The sequence below is a fragment of the Vidua macroura genome, chromosome 18, assembly GCF_024509145.1.
Source record: "Vidua macroura isolate BioBank_ID:100142 chromosome 18, ASM2450914v1, whole genome shotgun sequence".
Classification (NCBI taxonomy): Eukaryota; Metazoa; Chordata; class Aves; order Passeriformes; family Viduidae; genus Vidua; species Vidua macroura.
In genome coordinates this window covers 7719673-7739591 of record NC_071588.1, presented here as the reverse complement: position 1 = coordinate 7739591, position 19919 = coordinate 7719673, and the positions used below count along the sequence as shown (strand labels likewise).

The following is a 19919-nucleotide window of genomic DNA, read 5'->3' as shown; positions in this document are numbered from 1 at the left end:
GAAATAATTGTATTGTGAAAAAGTATGGCATAGATAATGCCTTGGTAATGGGAAGTAAAGTTCCTGCAAGCAGCCCTGCAACCTGTATCCTTCATCCTGAAGCTGATGAAACTCTCACCTGTGTGTCTGAGATACAGTTCATGTCCTCATTTTCAATTTTTACTTGCATGACTAAGTTTGTTTTTAAATCTATCACATCAGACAAACATAAATATTCAACTCCCAGCAAAAGGTAGTAAGTTAGATGAAAGCACCCAGTAATCTTTAGAGTATCTTCCAAAAGACCCATTCGTAAATCTAAACATCCCTTATGAGTCTCCCTAATTACTTTAGATACAGATGTTGACAGTAAATGGCAATTTTCAGAGAAAATATACTCAAGAATTCCTAACTTTCAGCCTCTGATCTAATAATGTTCTTAATAAAGCATTAATCCTTCTTTCCAGAGGGGTGCCCTGTGCCAATGCCAGAGAATTTGCATCAAAAATTGTTTCTTACACTAACTATTTGCCCAGGATGGGTGAGCCCTGGATTTCTTTTCCTGCTGGATGACCATTAAACCTACAGCTCAGTTCTGTGGAAACTGCCCAACAGTGCAGGCTGCTGTTTGCTGCCATGGAGGAGGAATGCTGGTACCCTCTGGGCCACATGTGTGGTGTTGTACCAGACAGCACAGGCAAAAGGAAACCTTTGTGCAAACTTCCTAGGACAGGCCCCTGGACCACATACAACAACACATTCTCCATTTATTTATTTCATTGTTTCTTTGTGTCAATTCTGACCTACTTTGAGAAAGAGGAAAAAGAAAATAAGAAAAGGTTTCTTCCAGCAGCAGGTTTGTGGACAGTGACTGCATCTCATTCCACAAGGCTGAGGCTGGAGCTGCTTGTACAGTGGGGGCAGCTCCTCCTCTGTGTGGGAGGTGGATGATGGGTGGAGACGTGCAACTCTGTCTGGTAGATGTAATGAACACCACCGCCTCCCCTTGACTGGGGATCACTCAAAATTAGGCTTTAACTTTCAACTGCAATGTGATCCTCCATGCAGCTACTGAATAGTAAAGAAATAATCAAAGAAATGCATTATTTAAAGTGTCACCACACTCTAAAATGTGTAAGGCCACATTTTATTTAGGAAAGCGTGGCAACAGTATCCTGGTTCTGTGTTTTAATGTAAAGAACATCAGGCTGGGTGCTTAAGGCTTTCAGTCCAGCAATATTCTCTGTCTGCAAGGCACAGCTGGATAACAGACTCAAACCTTAATTTGCCTGTGTGTTTTTCCTGAAATAATTTTCAAAGTCTTTGATGTTGCTGTTCACTTTTGGTCTCTTTTTCTTTGATTTCTACCTCTCTATGGAGCAGAAACAGTTATTTCCAATAAAGTATCAACAGTGCACAGCCTGGACACAGTTGTCACTGCAGCTTTGTGACAGAATCCAGCAGTACCCTGGCTCTTAGCACACTGGTGTGTGTCTAATACGCTTTAGAAGAAGGCAAATGCTGCTTTGTGAGTCAAACAAAAAACTTTCATGAATGAATTTCTGTTTCCATGACTGTAGAGATGACAAGTTAATGGAACCATTTGCACTGTGTGGATAAGGATTTACCCATGCAATTCCCCTAAATGTTAATGGGAGCTGTGCAGCTGAATCCCCAACTTTCCACGCTGAAACTTACCCCTGACTCTCCAAGGAGAAGGGCGCTAATTGGATTGTCGAGTTTAAATCCTTCAGCTCATCAGTCTATGGAAAGGATTTAGCACTGGCTCTGTAAAAGGCTTTACATAGCTTTGCAGTGCAATGTTGGGGAAGATTTTTTTCCTTTCTTTCTTGTGATTAATTGTGAGGCTTGAGGTGACAGGAGACATAATGAAATTCATAAATGCCGAAGGCCATCCCTAGTCACATTCCTGGCTGTTGGTTTAAGTTAGAAACTGACAGAAGTGTGAACAAATCAAGGGTGTTCTCATAGCCTTTCAGTTACGGGGAAGAAAAAGTAACTGACAATGAGAAACCACTGGAGGTGGTTTAATGGGTATAAATTTTCAAGAAAGAGTGATGTTTTACACTGATTTAGATTCTTGGATACATAAATGACTTACAAACAGACATATTCTGCCCCCACTGCAGTTCGAGGGATTCCAGTCCGTTTTTACAAAAGATATTGGCACAAGTTATGTCAGCAACCTGCCAAAGGAAAGGTGTTGCAAAACCTGTAGCAGAACTCAAAGCAACTTTGGTCTTTGTTTGTGACTGGCCTTGTTCTGCTTGTTAGGAATTTTAAAAATCCACTTTCCGCTATGGAAGACAAAACTTATAGCTTAAACAAAAAGCATAAGAATTAACCTAGGACTCTCACTTCAGCCTGGAGACATGCACATTTGAATTACAGTGCTAGGAATTGCTTCACCAGTCCTGTTTTCCTAGTCCATAGCAGTGCAGGATGTGTCATGTCTGAGCATATATGGACCAGACACTGATGCGCTGATCTTTGGAGCCAGCCGCCAGCAGTCTCTCCCGGGGGTTGCTGTGATCTGAGAAGGACACACAGTGGACGGTTGCTGTGTGATAGTCCAGCACTGCTAAGGGCTTCAGCTTCTTCCACCCAAAGATCCTGATGCGATGATCCCACCCTGCTGTTGCCAAGATCTTCTTGTCTGGACGGATGGTGATATCAGATATGCCAGCGTTGACAAGTTCGTGTGTTTTGTAAACCTTTGTGAAAAAGTTACAAATGAGCTCTAGTTGTTCAAAACAGAAGAAAAAGGAATCATTTGGTACTTTAGCAGGTGTTGTGCCCACCCAACACACCAGTGTCACACAGGGAGCATGGAGCTTTTCACCATGTGCTGGATGGTGCTTGGTGAGAACAACGATAGACAGAGACAGAAAACACCTTAACTTGAGCCTCCCATTTCCAGAGCAATTTTCACAAAATAAACCAAATTCTTGTATGCTTTTAGTTTATTTTGCATTTAAAGCTATATTTATTCTTTCACAAGTGAAGGTCTGAATCGAGGTTTTGAGTACAGATTTGCCCTTTTCTTCCAGCTATTCTTGTATGACCTGCAATGTTCAGAGCTAAGGCCACATATTTTCCCTGCTTCTGCAATATTCCCAGGCTGAGACCCTTCTGAGCTGATGCTTAAGCTACCTGCTACTCATTTCTACTACTGTGGCCCCTCACAAAACGCCCAATAAGCTGTTGTAGTATTTACCTCAGTCTTGAGAAAGGAATGCTTCCAGGAATTGGGTTACAGTGTCAGGAAATCTGTATTTCTAGTACTACTTTCCAAGAGACTTCTATTTACACCAAATCCAAGGAGGGGATTATAGCCAAGTTATTGATTTCAGTCATGGAAGCCTTTTGTTACTCTTTGGAGACTACTGGGGCACAGAGGGGCACAATTCAATTGGGAGGCATTTGGCTTCCTTCAGGAGGCACTGGGCCTGCACAGGACTTAGCCCCTGGAAAGAAAAGTTTTCACTGACATGAGTTTCTCTTGAGGTACAAAGCTCAAAGTAACACACCTTTGCTGTTCTCACCTCAGGTAACTTGTCTGAGTGAGCAATGTGCCTCTGAAATACATGTGGAATATGCACATAGTGTGTGTGTGTGTGTGTGTATTGGAACAGCTCAGCTTCTCTCAAAATGGAGAAAACACCTTTGGCTTATAAAGCTGGCCCTGACCTGTTATTTGTAAGTACCATTGGAAACAACATGTTAATGCCACTGTCTCCTTAAGCCTGAGTCTGTAGCTATCCTGTACCAAAGCTTAATATCGTCCAGTGCCTGTTTTAATTCACTGGGTTGTGTTTACGTTTGTCTGAGGCAGGAAGGGATTGACAAGCACATCACACCTGAGGAGCTTTCCTCCTTGAACGACATTCCATGATGCATACCTAGTACAGGGTTATAAAGACATATTATTGCAGGTATTTTTATCCTTTATACTGGATGTAGAAAACTCCAGAAATGTTGGTCAAGGTTGATTTCAGATGCAGCTGAACACATCTTGGAACCTTACAGGCACAAAGCCATAAGCAATTATTTTTCAACTATACAAGAACTGCCCAGCTACCTACTCAAACAGCAAGAACTGTGCAGTTTGGTAAGACAAAAGGTTGAATCAAATTTGACATGCTTCTTACATGCTCTATTACCTTTATTTTTCAAAGACAACCTGAAGAATGTGTCTATGACAAATTGAGAACAGAGAACAGCAAGTTTTGCTCAAGCCTAATTAGAAATAGCAGGCTGTATGGGGGCCTCTTGGTGGGGCTGCTACTTGCTACTGTAAAACCTGTGCTTTTTGTTAGTACATGTGCTCCAAACTCCCCAGGGTAGGCCTAATGCAGCATGGCCTCAGTGGAATTTTTGTTTGTGTAAATGTCCTGGCAAGGGAAAGATTTATTCCTTACATCACCAGCCTGGCAAATGTAGGATGGGTCTTACTCCGTAACTGAGATTATTAGCTAATGGCTATAACCAATCCCAGGCGTGGTGCTCCCATCATTAATGTCAATTATGTGGGCAAGATCCATACAGCACAATCAGGGCGACTGGAGAAATGGCATGTCCTCAGCAAGCTACAACTTGAAAAGGATGCCTGTAATGGTGATACCTGTTGGCTATGGAACACGAGGGAACAGTGGGCATTTGTACATGATCTGCAAATACAAGAGTGAGAGAGAAAAGCAACACAAAGGAGAAAACTTGCTCAAGGTATATGCAGCCAGGTGTAATCCTACTGCCAGGATTTGTGCCATCCCAGGACTTACTACAGTAAGTCACTAACTACAGCAGTCCAATACCAACATAATTTCCTAATCAGAAAACCAGCTTGTTAATTTAGAAAACAAAGGGGTAAAAATAGGTGAGCTGCTTTCAGCCAGTCACAACCAAGGACACTTGTATCTACAGCCAAAGCATGTCTTTAAGCCCTCTGCTTATTAGGAAAATAACCAAAATAGCAGCAGACTAAGCTTCAGCATTTGGGGGAAAAGCCTCAGCAACTAAACCAACAAAACTTACATTACAGCTTACAGGATTTTTTTCTCTTGTCATATAAAGAGAAGCTTCTATGGTTATCAGATTTCTTAGTTCTGCTTTGTTTATTCACCTGCAAAAGCTGTTTACCTCCTACATTCTACCACAAACATCATCACATAATTACACTATCTTATCCAAATCAGAAGGATCATAACCAATCCTATCATTTGCTGACAGTGATGAATTCAGCAACTTTCCTGTAGGAGACAATACAAACTTTCCTCATAGCAATAAACTCTGCAGTTACCTTCATCATCTATTCATTGACACACTGGAACACTGCCACTTAAAACAGAACTGCAGTACCATCATTGCATCATTCCCTCTCCAACGGCAGATATCTGTGCACCACGGTTACTTATTAAAACCTTTTCGAATAAAAATAATGTGCCACTGAGTGGCTTTCCAACGTCTACCATTACCTCAGGTACCTGGAATGTCAGGGAAAAAAAATCCCCATCTGGTTTATATTATTAATGCAATAGTGGAAAAAAAACTTAATCTATGTCTTTGACAATCTCATAGTGTTCATATGAAAGATGCATTTTTTAGGGCATTCATGCTCCCATGAAGAACAGGAATATTGCTTGTAGCTTATAATACTTGGCTTTTAAATTTCTTCTGAGTCAACCTTCTATCTCTCAGTGTGAGGTGCTGAAGGTGTAGCTAATCTTACATTCCCTGGGAATGGGAATTCCTTGTGGAAAACAATACTTGCAATATTTCAGGTGAACAACTGTTTCTCCTGCAAGTTGTACCTGTAGCCCTGCATACCATTAACTCCTAAGTGAAATGCGCTGTAAAGAACAGTATTTGCTTTTATTTTAGGAAAAAAGTGTTGCTATAATTAATATGAAAGAACAACTTTCTCTCCACCACCAGAGTATTTGAAAATTTAAGAAGCCTGTCATGATGTCAGATTTCTGCCACCTTTACCTTAGAGAAAGAATCTCAATACCGAGTTTCATACTGGGATTGCTCACCTTCCTTCCACTTCCCTGAGTTAAGGACACCTGGTGCAGATGGTGACAAGCAGGAGGAGGCTAGGCAAGGGGAGGGCAAACAGGACCAAAAAACCAGCAAACCCAAACCAAGACAACTGTGTATCAGACACCTTCACGACTTGTTCAGAGTGCAGAGTGCTTCTTTCATGTTGTGTTGCACTGTGTATGAAGGTTCAGCTGCCTCCTCAGTGAGTGCCATGTCCTCCAAACTTCACTGGGATTGGATGTGTTTGCCCTGCCACCCCAGAAATGCAGATGCCGTGGTGATGCCTCACAGATTCCACACCTTTACAGTGTCCCCCAGGTTATGAGTTACCACTGGATGTCCCAGCATGTGCTTTTCTTCCTGTAGCACCATTCAGAAAACAGCATTAACTTGCTGTACTACTTAAAAAAAAAACTCCATAAAAGCTGCAAGGTGGAACAGCAATTATTGTTCTCCCTTGAACTGGTGTATCTGGCAGATTCTTCTCAAGGATGACATGGGCACACAGGGGCTGATTCAGGCCTTCTCCATGGGACAACTGCCACTTTAAAAAGGTTAAAGCACCCAGCAGTGGAGAGACTGTGCATGGGCTGTTTTAATTTTCATGAGCCTTTTTGCACTTTATTTCCACACCTACCATTTCCAGGTCGTACTTACCACCTTGGCACTGTTGGAACACTTGCTAAAGTTGTCTAGAGGAAAGCAGTATTTATGACCATTCCCTAGCACAGCCCAAGCTGGGGATTACACAACCTCCTTCTAACCCAGCCATTCAGAGCTCCACAGCTCAGACATGAACTGGGGCAGCCAATTACCTGATTTTGTGTCTCTGGCTGGGCCCTGTAGGTGCCAAACAAAGCTGGGTGCCTAAACCTCATGTCCTCTTGGTGCTAGCTGGGCTACTCCTAATCTTTCTGTTTGTGAAGTGTTTAATGGAATACTTCTTGTCTTTCCCACAGTGGAAAGTTCGCTATAGCCATTCAAGCAGAACCTTTGGAAAAGCAATCCTTTGTTTCTCATTTTTATAACTCATTTATAATGTTTAGGACATTCCGAGAGCTGGATACTACCAATGTGATAAATGAAGATACAGAGGCAATGGCTTGAGTAATGCTAGGCCTGTGTGACTGTTGCAACTTTGGTAAAACCAGAAACATGTGAGAGAGAGTTTTTTCCTTTTTTTTAAATCCTCACCATCTTTTGCTAAGTCTAGTCACATAGCACAGACATTCTAACCAGTCTGTGATTAATTAGCTAGAGATCTGCAACAACTCCTCTTCATGACTAAATATTTTTTTAGTCTATCAAACTGTTAGTGCAAAGTGGGATAAATGACACTAGAGGGCCAGTGATCCTGACCTGGAGGTTCTGTTGCTCATTGAGGCTCCAGATGCTAAGCACCTTTTCAGATGAGCCTGAGATCCCCTTGGCCTTCTCTGAGTCAAAGTCAAGGCTCATCACTGGCTCCTGGTGGCAAATGAGTCGGCTCAACACTTTTCCCATTGGCACATTCCAGAGGACAACTGATCCGTCTTCATAGCCAGCCAGAAGCACAGGTTGTGAACCACAGCTGAGCTGATTAAGGAAAAATAAAATTGTTTGAGAAGTAAATAGTCTGTTAAGAAAATTACCGTCCCAGTGTAGGTTTTAGTCCAAGCACCAAGAGAATAAATTAAAATGCTGACTGATGTAGAAGTGAAAAGAAGTTTAGATATCTGAATGTCAAATTTTGATATTCCATCCATTTACATAAAGCATTACTAGGTAATATGCACTTACAGGTTTTATATCTACATATCAAATTCTAAGTTTTATATATATTATACATATTTAACATACACATACATATATATATATATATATATATATACACACACACATACATACAGAGGGAGAAAATTTCTTTCTGAAAATCCAAACTATTGCCCTCTATAACAGCTGAAAAGAGACTGAAATTTTCAGGAGCTTTACTTCATGGTCTGAACTTTGTTTGCACTTCATAGAAAAAATTCCACAGAGCAGCTGAGAGTTACTCTCAAGCAATACAAGCCTGTGTGGGCATTGAGAAGTGCCAGCTCAGGGATTCCAGTTCCACACTGCCAGGTGTAGGGCTGCACAGAGGGATTGCCTGCCCAAGTAACCCACAGTGCTTGAAGGTAAACACTGAACCTCCCAGCAGGAACCGCTGGGTCAGTCACCAAGGGGTTAATGGGCGCCCGAGTCCCACTGTAACCAATTGAAAGCTATTTTGATTAATGATGTCACAGGCCAAAGGGCAGGGCACCCTGGGCAGACACCTAATTTATTTAAGCCTCTGAAATAACTCAAAGAAGGGAACATTACTGGATTACATGTCACACTTAAGGAAAATATTCATCATTGCTCCAGCCAAAAGACGAATGATCCTGTAAGCAGTACCTGGTTACGAGAGTGAAGATGCAAATCCCTAATGAAAAGCAACTAAAAACCAGCATCTGTTAATGCCAGTTATTTCTTTAATAGGAGAAGAAATGTCAAAATAGACATTGGGATTATTACCACCTCACGTAGGCACATCTAAGAAATGTATCCAACAGAGTACTCAGATCTTTCCAACCACTGTCTGCTCCTACAGAATTTGTTTGCTCAGTATTCAATTAAGATAAAGGGCATAAAGAATTAATTTTTACCAGTATCACATTATTGAATGAGGTCAAACTCACTAGCTGTCAGTGCCATGATACAAACCTGTAGTGGCCAAAGGCTCACTGCCTCTACTAATGATCCAGATTGTTCTCCCACTGGTTATTTTATGTTCTGGGGGAAGTTAAACTAACAAGAGATGGGTGGTTTGAGTAACACAACTGCTGAGTACCAGCCTCATGTGCTTTCTCAGCCTTACTCAGCCTAGAAAAGTGTTTGAGGAGTAGAGAGCTCAATGAGCAGGGAACAATACTGCTCCTTAAAAGAAGAAAACGAAGGGGAAATCCTTGTAAATTTAGGAAATCCCCTATATCATCCTTCTGAATGGGTCTGTCCACACCTGGGATTTTGGAGGAGCCTCCTTCCTTCCTTTAAGATCCTTTTTCCTTTGAAAAGGTGGGAGCACGCCCTGGCTAGAAAGGCCCACAAAGCAGGTTTCTCACAGTGCCCAGAATTACGAACAATTTTTCTGTCAAAATTTTGATTTGCTAAAATAATATAACATCAGAGCAATTAATACCTTGATTCATACATTGCGTCAGATACATGTGAATTAATGTTAACTCATCAGGTATTTTGGATGAAGAATATCTGGTTTTGGATACCAGATATCAAAAATGTTTTTAAAAAATCTGAATAAAATGTGTATTCCAGATTTTATTTGTATTTAATAAAGGGTAAAATCTTCAAAGCAAAACATTATTTAATAGTATTCAATAGTACTTTTTAGTTTAAAGAAAGCCTGCAATTTAAGCATAAAAGACCCCACAATTATTTGTGCTGCTCTTCTGTGAGCACAGGACTGCCTCAGAGCTGGGGTTTCACAGAAGTTGTAGCTGTCATCAGGCAGTGAAACAGGTCAGCTCCTCTCCCTGCTCCAAGCGGGATGGTGGCTTCCCCAGGAGCTCCTCACCCTTATGCAGATGGCAGAGACAGGTGAGTGCTCAACATTTTGGGAATGCCAAGCAAAACCCTTTCTTTTTTTGTGCTGTGGGGATTGCACTTTAGATTTGAAAAACAGTAATTTGTAAGTGAGATCTAAGATTGGTGTGTTTTAAAACCCAAGTAGTGTTTCCTATGAAATGCAGGTCTCCCACACTACTTCTTCCTGACTTTCCTAACCATATGAAGTGTAATATTTCAATGGGTGCATGAACTAAAACAATAAAAGTTATTGAAAGATCAGTGGAGCTCTTGGTCTGAGCCTGGACTCACCAAGCAGTGCTTCACAACGGCCTATTTATTTCAATTCCCAATAACAGACACTGCTGGAGAGAAGTCTCACCATTCATGTGCTGTTTCAGTAGAAAAATTAAATTATAAATCATTGCTCTTCCTAAGCAGAACATTTTGTTGTTGCATTTGGATAACTGTCAAGGAAGGAAGAAAAGGTGATCTGCTGTCAACTCAACAGGAATAATTGCAATAGTTTATATAAAGTAATAACTCGGCATTTCCAGTTTCAACATGTATTATTCTTGTTGAATTATTTTGTTTGCACCATTATGCAATATGATGCCTTCCCCAAGAAGTGCAAAAAATTTAAGGGAAGACTATTCTTACTCCTATAAATCCTACTCCACCCAATTAGTAATAGCAGGAAGGTGTGAAACTGAGACGATGTATTTAAGAACATGAATCTTCAAAATACAGTGAATGAACTAATATCTTTAAAGCCAAACCTAGAAAAATAAGGGGGGAAAGTGCTCAAAAGAACAAAATAAATAGCTGCAAGCTTTTTGACTGCTTAGGAGTAGCCAGTGAGGCTTAATCTACAAGCCTAACCTCAGTTGCCTTCTGCTCTATAGTAAAGTTTCTCATTCACACTACTGCTGGGGAGGTTTGTTGTTTACCTGAATTGAAGAAAAATATGATGGTATCTGGCTGCAGCCCCCAAACTATCATTGGCCAACCACCCCCAGCACTCTTCCTTCAGACCTTTATGGGGCTCTCCCTATCAGCTTCTGTTTCAACTTGTTAATTTACTGTGCCATAAGCAACATCAAATAGTCTATTAGGCAACCCCTGAGTGCTGGGTATGTCTGTATTGCCCAACACAGCCGTGTACAAAGAAATCCTGGAGGGCCTCTGTTCAGGAAGGGGTGCAGCTGGGTGAGCTCCTGTTCTCCTGGTTTATGGTTACAGGGTTACTCAGAGAGCCACTTCCAGTGCAACCACAGAACAGAATGCAGAGCATCACTCTGGTGCACCACATGCAATTATTTCCCTAAGGGTACCCTCTTCCTCATGCCTTTAAACCAAGTTGCACACATTTTTAAAAGAGCAAATACAGCTGTGAGACTCTAAGAGATTATCTATACTTGCCTGGTGCAGTCTAGGAAGTTGTGGTGAGTTCTCAAAGTCAGAATTTGAATGGAATAATTTAGCTCTCCCAGTTCCCAGTCCTCTGCTTTATCCCCACTGGCAACAAAATCAAAAACTATATAAAATTAAGACTCTGCACCTGCTCTGCTTCCTAGAGGAATATCAATATTAATGCATGTAGAAAATAGGGCAAGACAGAGGACTTCTTATATAGGCAAGAAAAATTTTCAACACCGAACATTTCCACAGTTATCACCATCTTATTAAAAAATGTCGAGGAGACAGAAAGACCCATTCATTTCATCAAGCACTGAACACTGATTGCATTTTTAGGAGAAACTTTGTTTAACAAAAGCCTAATCAGCCTATTTAATTTCCTCTTTTTTTTTTTTTTTTCCCCTAATTTTTAATTACAGCATGGAACTTCAATTGTGGCCTCTCTTGGCTTTTGTCTGAAGTCAGCAACTGAATTTCTCTAGATTTCAGTCGGTTCAGCATCTTGGGTGAACACACCCAAGACTTTGATAATATTTTCAACCAAAACCAACACAAATGTTACAATGAGCCTGCAGGAATTACACCCCTGGCATCAGCTGTAGACCTGTAGAAGTGTGTTGTCAGGGGGTTACATGGGAATCAGCTTTGCCACCAGTTCTCTGGAGGTTTCAGGCCAATCACCTGAACTCCTTCTTCCCTCTACTGCCACCTTTTTGTATTACTTGTGTTCACTGTTGGCAGCCCATAAACATTATCTGCTAAACGTTTTGCAAATGCGGGTTTTTTTCACTAACTTCTCTTATTTACCTTTTTGCCTGTAGTCAGTACCACCATAAATATTTTGTTCCTATTGTATGTCTGGAATAGAAATGTTCATAGAGTGTTTCCTCGTCCTGAGGGCACTGAAGTGAATGGAATCTGCCATTAAAATCACTGTTTTTAAGCAACCCAAACATTTCTCATCAGTCTTAAGGCAGTGAGAAACCATATCAAACAACTGGCTTTGGTAAGTCACTCATTTTCCTCTGGACTGATGCAAAAACTGTGTCTATCCTAAGGATACAAAGCTTTCCTTGAGCATTTGCAAATCTTCCATTAAAGCTTGGAAAGCTCTGAAAGTTACATTAAGGATGTTCACAAATCTTTCCCCCCTTTAATAGTATAATTACTTGATTGGTTTGATTATAAATCAAAATCCAAGTGAAGAAAGATTCATGTGCTTCATATAAAATGAATCACAGGGAAAACATTTCACAATTAGCAGGCGCTCTTGCCTTACCTGCCATAACTTCAGACACATGGGCATGCCCAGCTTGGCACCCGCCTCTGGTTTCAAGGTACAGACTGACGTCTTGGATGGCAGCTCCAAAATCTGAACCTGACATCAGGAAAACAAGAGGAGTTGGTCAGGCTCCAGGTCAAAATTCTGCTGTTAAAAACACAAGTCTTTTAAGGTGATTAAGGTTAGTATAGGCTCTTCCAGTAAAAACTGTCTGGAGGAAACGGAGGAATGCATGCTAAGTTGGAGCTGTAAGGGGAATCTACAGCTAGCTAAAGAAGTGCATTGTTTTAGGAAAGATTAGACAAAATTGCTAGAGTGAACACATCCTTTTCTTCTACTCTTCTATTTAATTACAACCTTCTTTTCAAACAGTGGATGACATTGTGCACACAACAGATAATACTGCAGACTGCTTAATCTGAACATAACCCCCTGCTTTCTTTCCCCTTTTACCAGCTTTGTTGCTAATTTTTTGGCTGTATTCACCTGTGAACACTTGCATTCTCTCCTCTGTGCTGCTGTGGTAACACAGAGCTTGCATGGGAATACAGGCAGTGTATACAGGCAAAGGGAACTTTTTATTTACTGCTGACTGCACTAACAAATCGTAACCCTGCAATTACTGGCTAAGGCTGGCTGCAGCAGTGTCTGCACACAGGTATTCTTAGCACAACGTTGTCTGACCCTGTCTAAAGCAGGGTCAGAAAATGCTGTGTTAAACACCTGTTCTCTCTACAGAGCAGCATCCATTGTTGCTTGCTCTGATGGTAATGAATCATGGACCTGGTTTGTGTGGTTTTGACTTTTTTTTTTTTTAAACATTGGGCAAGTTGTTCCTCTGCCAAGGAAGTAGCTCATTTCCACCTCAGGATGATGGCAGGCAAGATCACGGAGTCTGCCTTTTTAGTTTGGTACTGGAAGATTTTGAGACTCTTGATTGACATGTCAGTGCCTCAGCTCTGGGCTGATTCTCAAGCCTGGAACTCTGGAGAAACAGAAGCTCTTGGGTATTGAAAACCTGCAGCCAGGAATGTTGCTGTTTCTCACATGCATACTTTATCACCAAGGTGATCTTTTATTCTAATTAAATAAACAATGGTCTACATTATGTGGTAAAATTAAACTACTTGAAACATTTGATAAATCCAGCATCACCAGCCACTCTAGGCTCTTCCAGAATGTGCAAGAGCCCAACAGCACTGTTGGACAGCCCCAGTCGTGCGAATTTCCTTAAGCATCTGAGATGAGGTATTACACAAATATGGCTCCTCTGGGAACCATCAATCAAGACCACGGCAGCTGCGATGGCTTTCTAATCCCATACCTTTAGTTCAAAGCTTGCCAGAACATCTTCCTATTTCTAGAGGCTGTCAGCCAGCCTGCCAAAAGCCAGCTGCACTCTAAGACTGTGAGTACAGTGTTCTGCACATAACATACAGAAAACTTTCAAAAGCCACTGAGCAATAGAGCAGGAAACTGTTTTCCAGATTTGAGGAATAGTGACTACAGCCAAGAGCCATCTAGTCTGCAGACCAAACCTGGGAACAGACCAAAGTTTGATCATCTGAGAATTCTGGTTCTTTGGAGCTTCACTCTTAACAAAAGATGCTTTTCTCTTGTCAACTTTCTTGCTATCAACATAATGACCAAGTTAGCTGTGGCAGGAAACGGGCTATAAATATGAAGATGACCTGCCTTTATCTTGCCTCTTTCATCACTGTCTCTCCAAAGGGCATTGCCTCCTAGGAAAGACCAAAACTGCAACTTTTATGTAATAAAGAAGGGTAAATGTGCTGTGATAAAGGCACTTCTGCAGGTTAAAAGAAAAAACCAAACCTTCTTTGCTTTACCTTGACTGAAAACAGATGAACTGGTACAAGGGCTACAGTTGGGCTTGCAAAGGCCAAAGAACAACAATGAGAAAAGCTTTGTGCAGAAGGCAGGCAGGCATGACCTGCTGCCTGAGCTGGATTGACAGTTCCAGAGACTGTCTGCATTAAAGGCAACTGAGCTTTAGAAATAAATACTATTTCACATATTTTGACAACTGTAACCTAAAACTTGAAGTTCCATGTTTATACTGGTTTTGCTTAATAGGAGAAAGATTTGCCTTTGCCTGAGGTTAATAGTGTTCCTGGGTGGCTAAAACTGGCCACAAGGAAACACACCCTTTCTCTTGTTCACATTAATAAAGCTTTTAACATGTTTTTGGCAAATTGGCAAGAAAAGTGCATGTAACTCATAATTGGTGATTTAAATGCAATCATGAACAAATAAATGCCTGTTCAGATCTCATTATTTATGGACTGAACCTCCTTTAAGACAAAATTAGTCTTTTTTTGGACACCAGCCAAGCATAAACACTTATTAAGTCTTAATTTTAATCATAAGCTGCAAATGTACTGTGTCTCACACAGTGCTGCCTGTTTGGAAGCACTATATATTATGGGAGCTTATGTGAATTTATTGAAACATGACACAGTTCTAATGCAAAGGTTCACACACAGAGTGGAACTCTTCTACCTCAGGAGATTGCAAATCATTCTTCTCTTGCAGGCCCCAAGCAAACAAATGAGAATAAAACAGAGATGAGTTGTAAGCAACACCAGGGTAAATGTCTTCTATTTGGGTCAGTTGATTATTTAATTCTTCATTACCGGGACTTCTCCGGCTGACACGAGAATGCACTTGTCAATTTTGTTTAACTTAAGTATTATTGAGCACTGCTTTAAGATGGAGGGAGTTCTTTGTTTGATCAGAACAAGGCATGGGACTTAGAATGGTTGTATTTACTGGTGCTGTGTCTGTGTCCACAGGCATATCTAGTTCTGTAAAAGGGTGAACACTCTGGCTGTGAGTCAACAAAGTACTTAAATATGTGCTTAACTTCTGTATAATAAAAAGAACACATTTTCTTGTAATACAGGCACTTATTACTTCATGTATAAAATATGCAAATTTCAGTTTCAAGATACACAACCTATAGTCCAGAAATGCATGTGAACTTTTATGCTCATCAGCAATTTGCACTTAGCTACAATATTTCATTTCATATTTATGCCACTTTTTTCTTCTTTCATAATTTTGGTATTTTGATGTCACGTATTTAGTATTATTTTTGTGTGATGTCCTCAAACAGTCCATTGTAGAAAACAAAACAGTAATTTCTTACAAAGCAGAAGTGGACATTGCCAACAAAGCTGTCAGTCAGTGAGTGCTGCAATAGTGGCATTAGATGTGGACTTACCCAGCAGGAACTGAAACGGACCCTGCAATTATCTCACACAGAGCAAACCTCTGGCTGGTAGTAGTAATTCAACTATTTCCAGCCCCAGTTCCAGGTAAGGAATTAGCCTGGGGTGAAAGACCAACTATTGCATTACAAATCACCTGCACCTTCCCTCTTCTTGCCAAACCCGATTCAGCTTCAGATGGAATATAAGCTCCTCCATCTGAGGACAGACCTGCTGACCATTAGTTCCCCAGAAGGACTCTTGTTTCCAGTATTCAGCAGCACCAGAAGAGTTTTCAAAACGCCTGCATGTAAAGATCAGCAGCAGCTGCAAATACTTAAATGCCAAATAAATCTTGGGGTGGTATCCTTGTTATTAAAGCATGAGTTATATAATTCAGTCATCCTCGTGGCAGTAGAATTAGTGATTAAAACCCCCAAAGATTTCTTGTGCTGCCTGCTCTTGAGCAGACAATTCAATGGCACTGATGTTTCCCCTTCTGAACGATGTCATTTCAGTACCAAAAGCAACCTCTCAAGCACAGAGAAAGAGACACTTCCTACCTCCTCCAGGCTCCTGGCTGCCATGGCTATTAGCCAGCGTCCCTGCGCCACCTTTAACAGAGAGCATCTGCAGAATCCCACATGCTCCGTGAAGACAGAATCCATCACTGAAGTCCGTCCCTCTGCTAAATCCCACAAGCAGATCCTCTGGTCGCGCCCCTGACTGTTACAGTAAAATAAGTTATCCATGAGCTGCAGTGTGAGGAAGCCTGGCTGCCTGCAGGGCAGTAACCTGAACTGGGTCTTTAACAGACAGTAAAGGACCAAGCTTCGAACAGCTTCTGTGGGGGCGTTAATTGGGTGTTTTATGAAATGGGGGGGAGTTCAGTGTCCTTGAGACCACCACCCTTCTGCCAGCTGTGGAACTGGCCAAGAGGTTCAACTATCCCTGGGAGGGGGGAGGCTTGGGAGCCAGTCAGATACACTGCAATCACAGTTTCTGTTTCCTTGTGCAGAGAGGCTTGATCAGGCTGAGTTGTGCTATTTATATGTAAGAATATATTTATAAAGTCTCATGAGCAGTTGAATATATACACAGTAAAAAAATACTTACATTTTATCACTGATTAGATCTAATTTAAAAGGAAACAAAAGTATCCCAAGATTTACACATGTAACTCTCATTCACCCTAGCAATGAAATGGAAATGTCATGTGTTGACAGCTGAAAGACAAACAGCATGACAAGACCTTATCAGAGATGAATAAAAAGTGACAGTTATTCAGTGGTCAACTTCCCACAGCTGCAGGCAGGGCACAGAGGGCTTCTAGGACCGTGCACGTGTGGAGACACAGCGGAGAGAGACTGGCAGCAATTGCTCAAGGAAATGCTGGGGCTGAAACACCCAAGGCCAGAGCAGCAGCAGCCACATCCGAGGTACGAGCGCAGCTCCCACGGACTCCTCGGCACAGCCCTGTCCCAGAGGCTTTGTGCTGCTCCCAGGCAGGCAGAGCGAGGAGGCCACACAAAGGGCACAGCAGGAATTGTTGCAGATTTATGTGATCCCACTGGCTCTGGAACAAAGTAGCACTGTGCAGAAGCTTCCAATCCATAAACCATCTTAGCAACGGATGTATGTGCTCATGTTATCACCTGGGCAAGGAGTCATCAAAAATCCCTTACCCATGTCTTACTTTAATTAGCAGTATCACCTGAAGAAGCATGAAACCAAAACAGATGAGATGTAAATCTACAGACTGTTGGGACTTCAACATCAGTGCTGTTCAGCTGAGTGACAAACTGACACAACATTTATAGCACTGTGGATACAAACAGTGTGATACTGCAAGAAAGTGTTGTGATTTAGCTTCACAAGAGAGAAATATAAGATACAGATAAATGCTGTCCTAAAACTGCACTGCTATGTGAAGTGTTAGAACTATACAGTAAAAACAGAGGTACAGGAAAACTCTATAATTATACAAACAATGCTCATTCAATATGATTTTATGGGGGAGAGTGTTGATAATTGTACTTAAGCAGATAAGAAATATAAATGCTAATGAGTTCCACTGTATATTATGAGATGTCTTCTCTAGATAAACATGTCAGAACACCTCCTAATCATACAGACACTTTGGCATCTACTCTAGATCACCTGTCTAATCCAAAGTACACAAATCTTCCTGACCTTCCCTCGCTAAACAGAAGGTATTTTGCAACAAAGCAAAAGCATGAAACTGAGCATTCTTGCTCATTTTCAGTCTTCCACTCTCCATCTCTGATTCTTCTCTTTCTTCCTCCCCTTTTCTCCATATCCCCTCTATTTATAAATTCATTTTTTCAATCTTCCCCAGGAACCAGCAGTGAAAAGTTCATCAACTTCAAATCCAAGTGTATTTCCTTGACCCAAAGACCTCACCTGTTCTTAGTAAAGACAGTACAGGTCCCACGTTGTTATGATATCATAACACACATCATAAATAAATTAATTGCATCTTTTCCCCTCCACCCCCCACACTTTTTATTCTAGAGTTTGTCTGTCTTTTTTTACTTCAGTACATTTCCATATGTGTTGGAGAAACTTTAAGTGACTTTAGAATTAAGAGAATCCTTTGTGTCCCCGCCCCCCTTTTTTTTCCCTTCAATCGCAGGCAAGAGACAAGAATAATTCACTGTTTTTTGCCTGCTTTGCTAACCTGAGAAGTCTGTCTTTACCACCCATTGTCTCCACGCAGTAGACAGATTTTCTTCCATGGCCATCCAATGCTGTGTCCACTCTGTGTGTTTTCAGGTTCCAGACATGGATAAACCCATTCTCAGACCTGGCAGTAGGAAGACATGCTTTTAGTGTGAGCACTGCATGGAGGTGATCAGAGTCTGATGCTTTTCATTTTGTTTGTTTGTTTGTTTTGTTTCCAAAACTGATGCTGTATGCACAAGTAACATACCCATCATGCAAAATATGAATGTTGCTGTTTTCCCCAGAAACACTTTGTCAAAGTAATACACTTCAATTCAAAAGGAAACAACCATATGACGCTCAGCAGAGACAGAAATTCTGGTGTATTTACCCAGAGAAAAGAAGGGGGATATCAGGTTCTGGGCCTCCACAGGAAAAATGCAGAGTGTGGACTGCAGCACAGGTACCTCTGAGCACAAACTGTGGATCCGGAGGTGGCAGAGCCATCGGAGCAGTGAACTGGGGGGTGAGAAGCAGACACAGATATCACAGAGGGTAAAGCAGCCTAAAGTGAAATGACAACTTTAAATATATTCTGAGCCGGACACTTGCTTCTGCTCTTTCCTCTGAATTTTCTTTATTGAATGTTCTTTCTATTTGCCACCCAGTTGAGGGTGAAGTATTTCCTCTTAAGACGAGCTGACGAAGCAGGTGTCCAACCTGCTCTTTGCTGCGTTCCTCTCTCAGCAAGGTGCTGAGCTGGCCACGCGCATGCACCTCTCGCACACTTGTAAATCTCAAATCGGTCAGCTACTCTCCCTGAGCTAAAGGGAGATAAATACAAGAAACTTGACACCCGTAATTTGAGTGGGCAAGCAATTTATCATTCTGCTTTAGCCCCCTGGCTAAGTCTTTCCCCTTCCTCCCCACAAAAATACTACTTTTGTGTTTTTTCAGAAAAGCATTACAGTGAACATATCAACAGAAAGAATTTCAGATCACAGAATCACAGAATCACTATGTTGGAAGAGACCTTCAAGATCATTGAGTCCGACCCCTGCCCTAACACCTCAACTAAACCATGGCACCAAGTGCCACATCCAGTCTTTTTTAAACACATCCAGGGATGGTGACTCCACCACCTCCTCGGGCAGACCATTCCATTACTTTATCACTAGTTCTGTAAAAAAACTTTCCTAATATCCAAACTGTAGGTCTAGAAGAAGGGATTACAAGTGACCTTGCCCCTGATAAGTCACAGTTGTACTAATTACCAAAGAAGAACAGTCTTGCTATTAATGGGTCACAGCTGTGACTAATAAAGATACGTGTGATAAAAGGGGTGGGTTGGCTGGACAAGGGGGAGCTTGGGGGAAGAAAGACCACCTTGAGGAGGTAGACCTTGAGGAGATAAAGGAGCCCTAACAAAGAAGGAACGATCCAGAGAGACACACAGAAGAATGAAACAAGGAAGAGAGTTGCTGCTGCAAAAGATCTGCTGTGAGGTCAGTCTGGGTCTGATAGAGTTAGAGCCTGTTGTTGGAGCCTGCAGTCATAGTCGAGCTAGGTAAAAAAACCTGTGGTCAGAGGCAGCAAGGAAGTACTTGCAGTCCTATTCCAGCAGGAAACAGGCAGCAGTAGGAACTTGCTGTAGTCACAGTCAGGATGGCTAA

General features: G+C 41.5%; 1 protein-coding gene across 4 annotated transcripts in view; it reads right to left on the bottom strand.

Moving 5' to 3' along the window:
* Positions 1-2011: 2011 nt before the first annotated feature.
* GNB1L (G protein subunit beta 1 like) overlaps positions 2012-19919 on the bottom strand; it is a 44509-nt gene continuing 26601 nt past the window's right edge. For all 4 annotated transcript variants that reach the window (XM_053993507.1, XM_053993505.1, XM_053993508.1 and 1 more), the window contains exons 2-7: positions 18638-18765; positions 18263-18388; positions 16125-16287; positions 12326-12424; positions 7402-7617; positions 2012-2714 (exon numbers count right to left, since the gene is read on the bottom strand). In XM_053993507.1, coding sequence (XP_053849482.1) covers positions 2448-2714; positions 7402-7617; positions 12326-12424; positions 16125-16287; positions 18263-18388; positions 18638-18753 — 987 coding nt within the window. In that variant the 5' untranslated portion in view covers positions 18754-18765 and the 3' untranslated portion in view covers positions 2012-2447. The remainder of the gene's footprint in view (positions 2715-7401; positions 7618-12325; positions 12425-16124; positions 16288-18262; positions 18389-18637; positions 18766-19919) is intronic.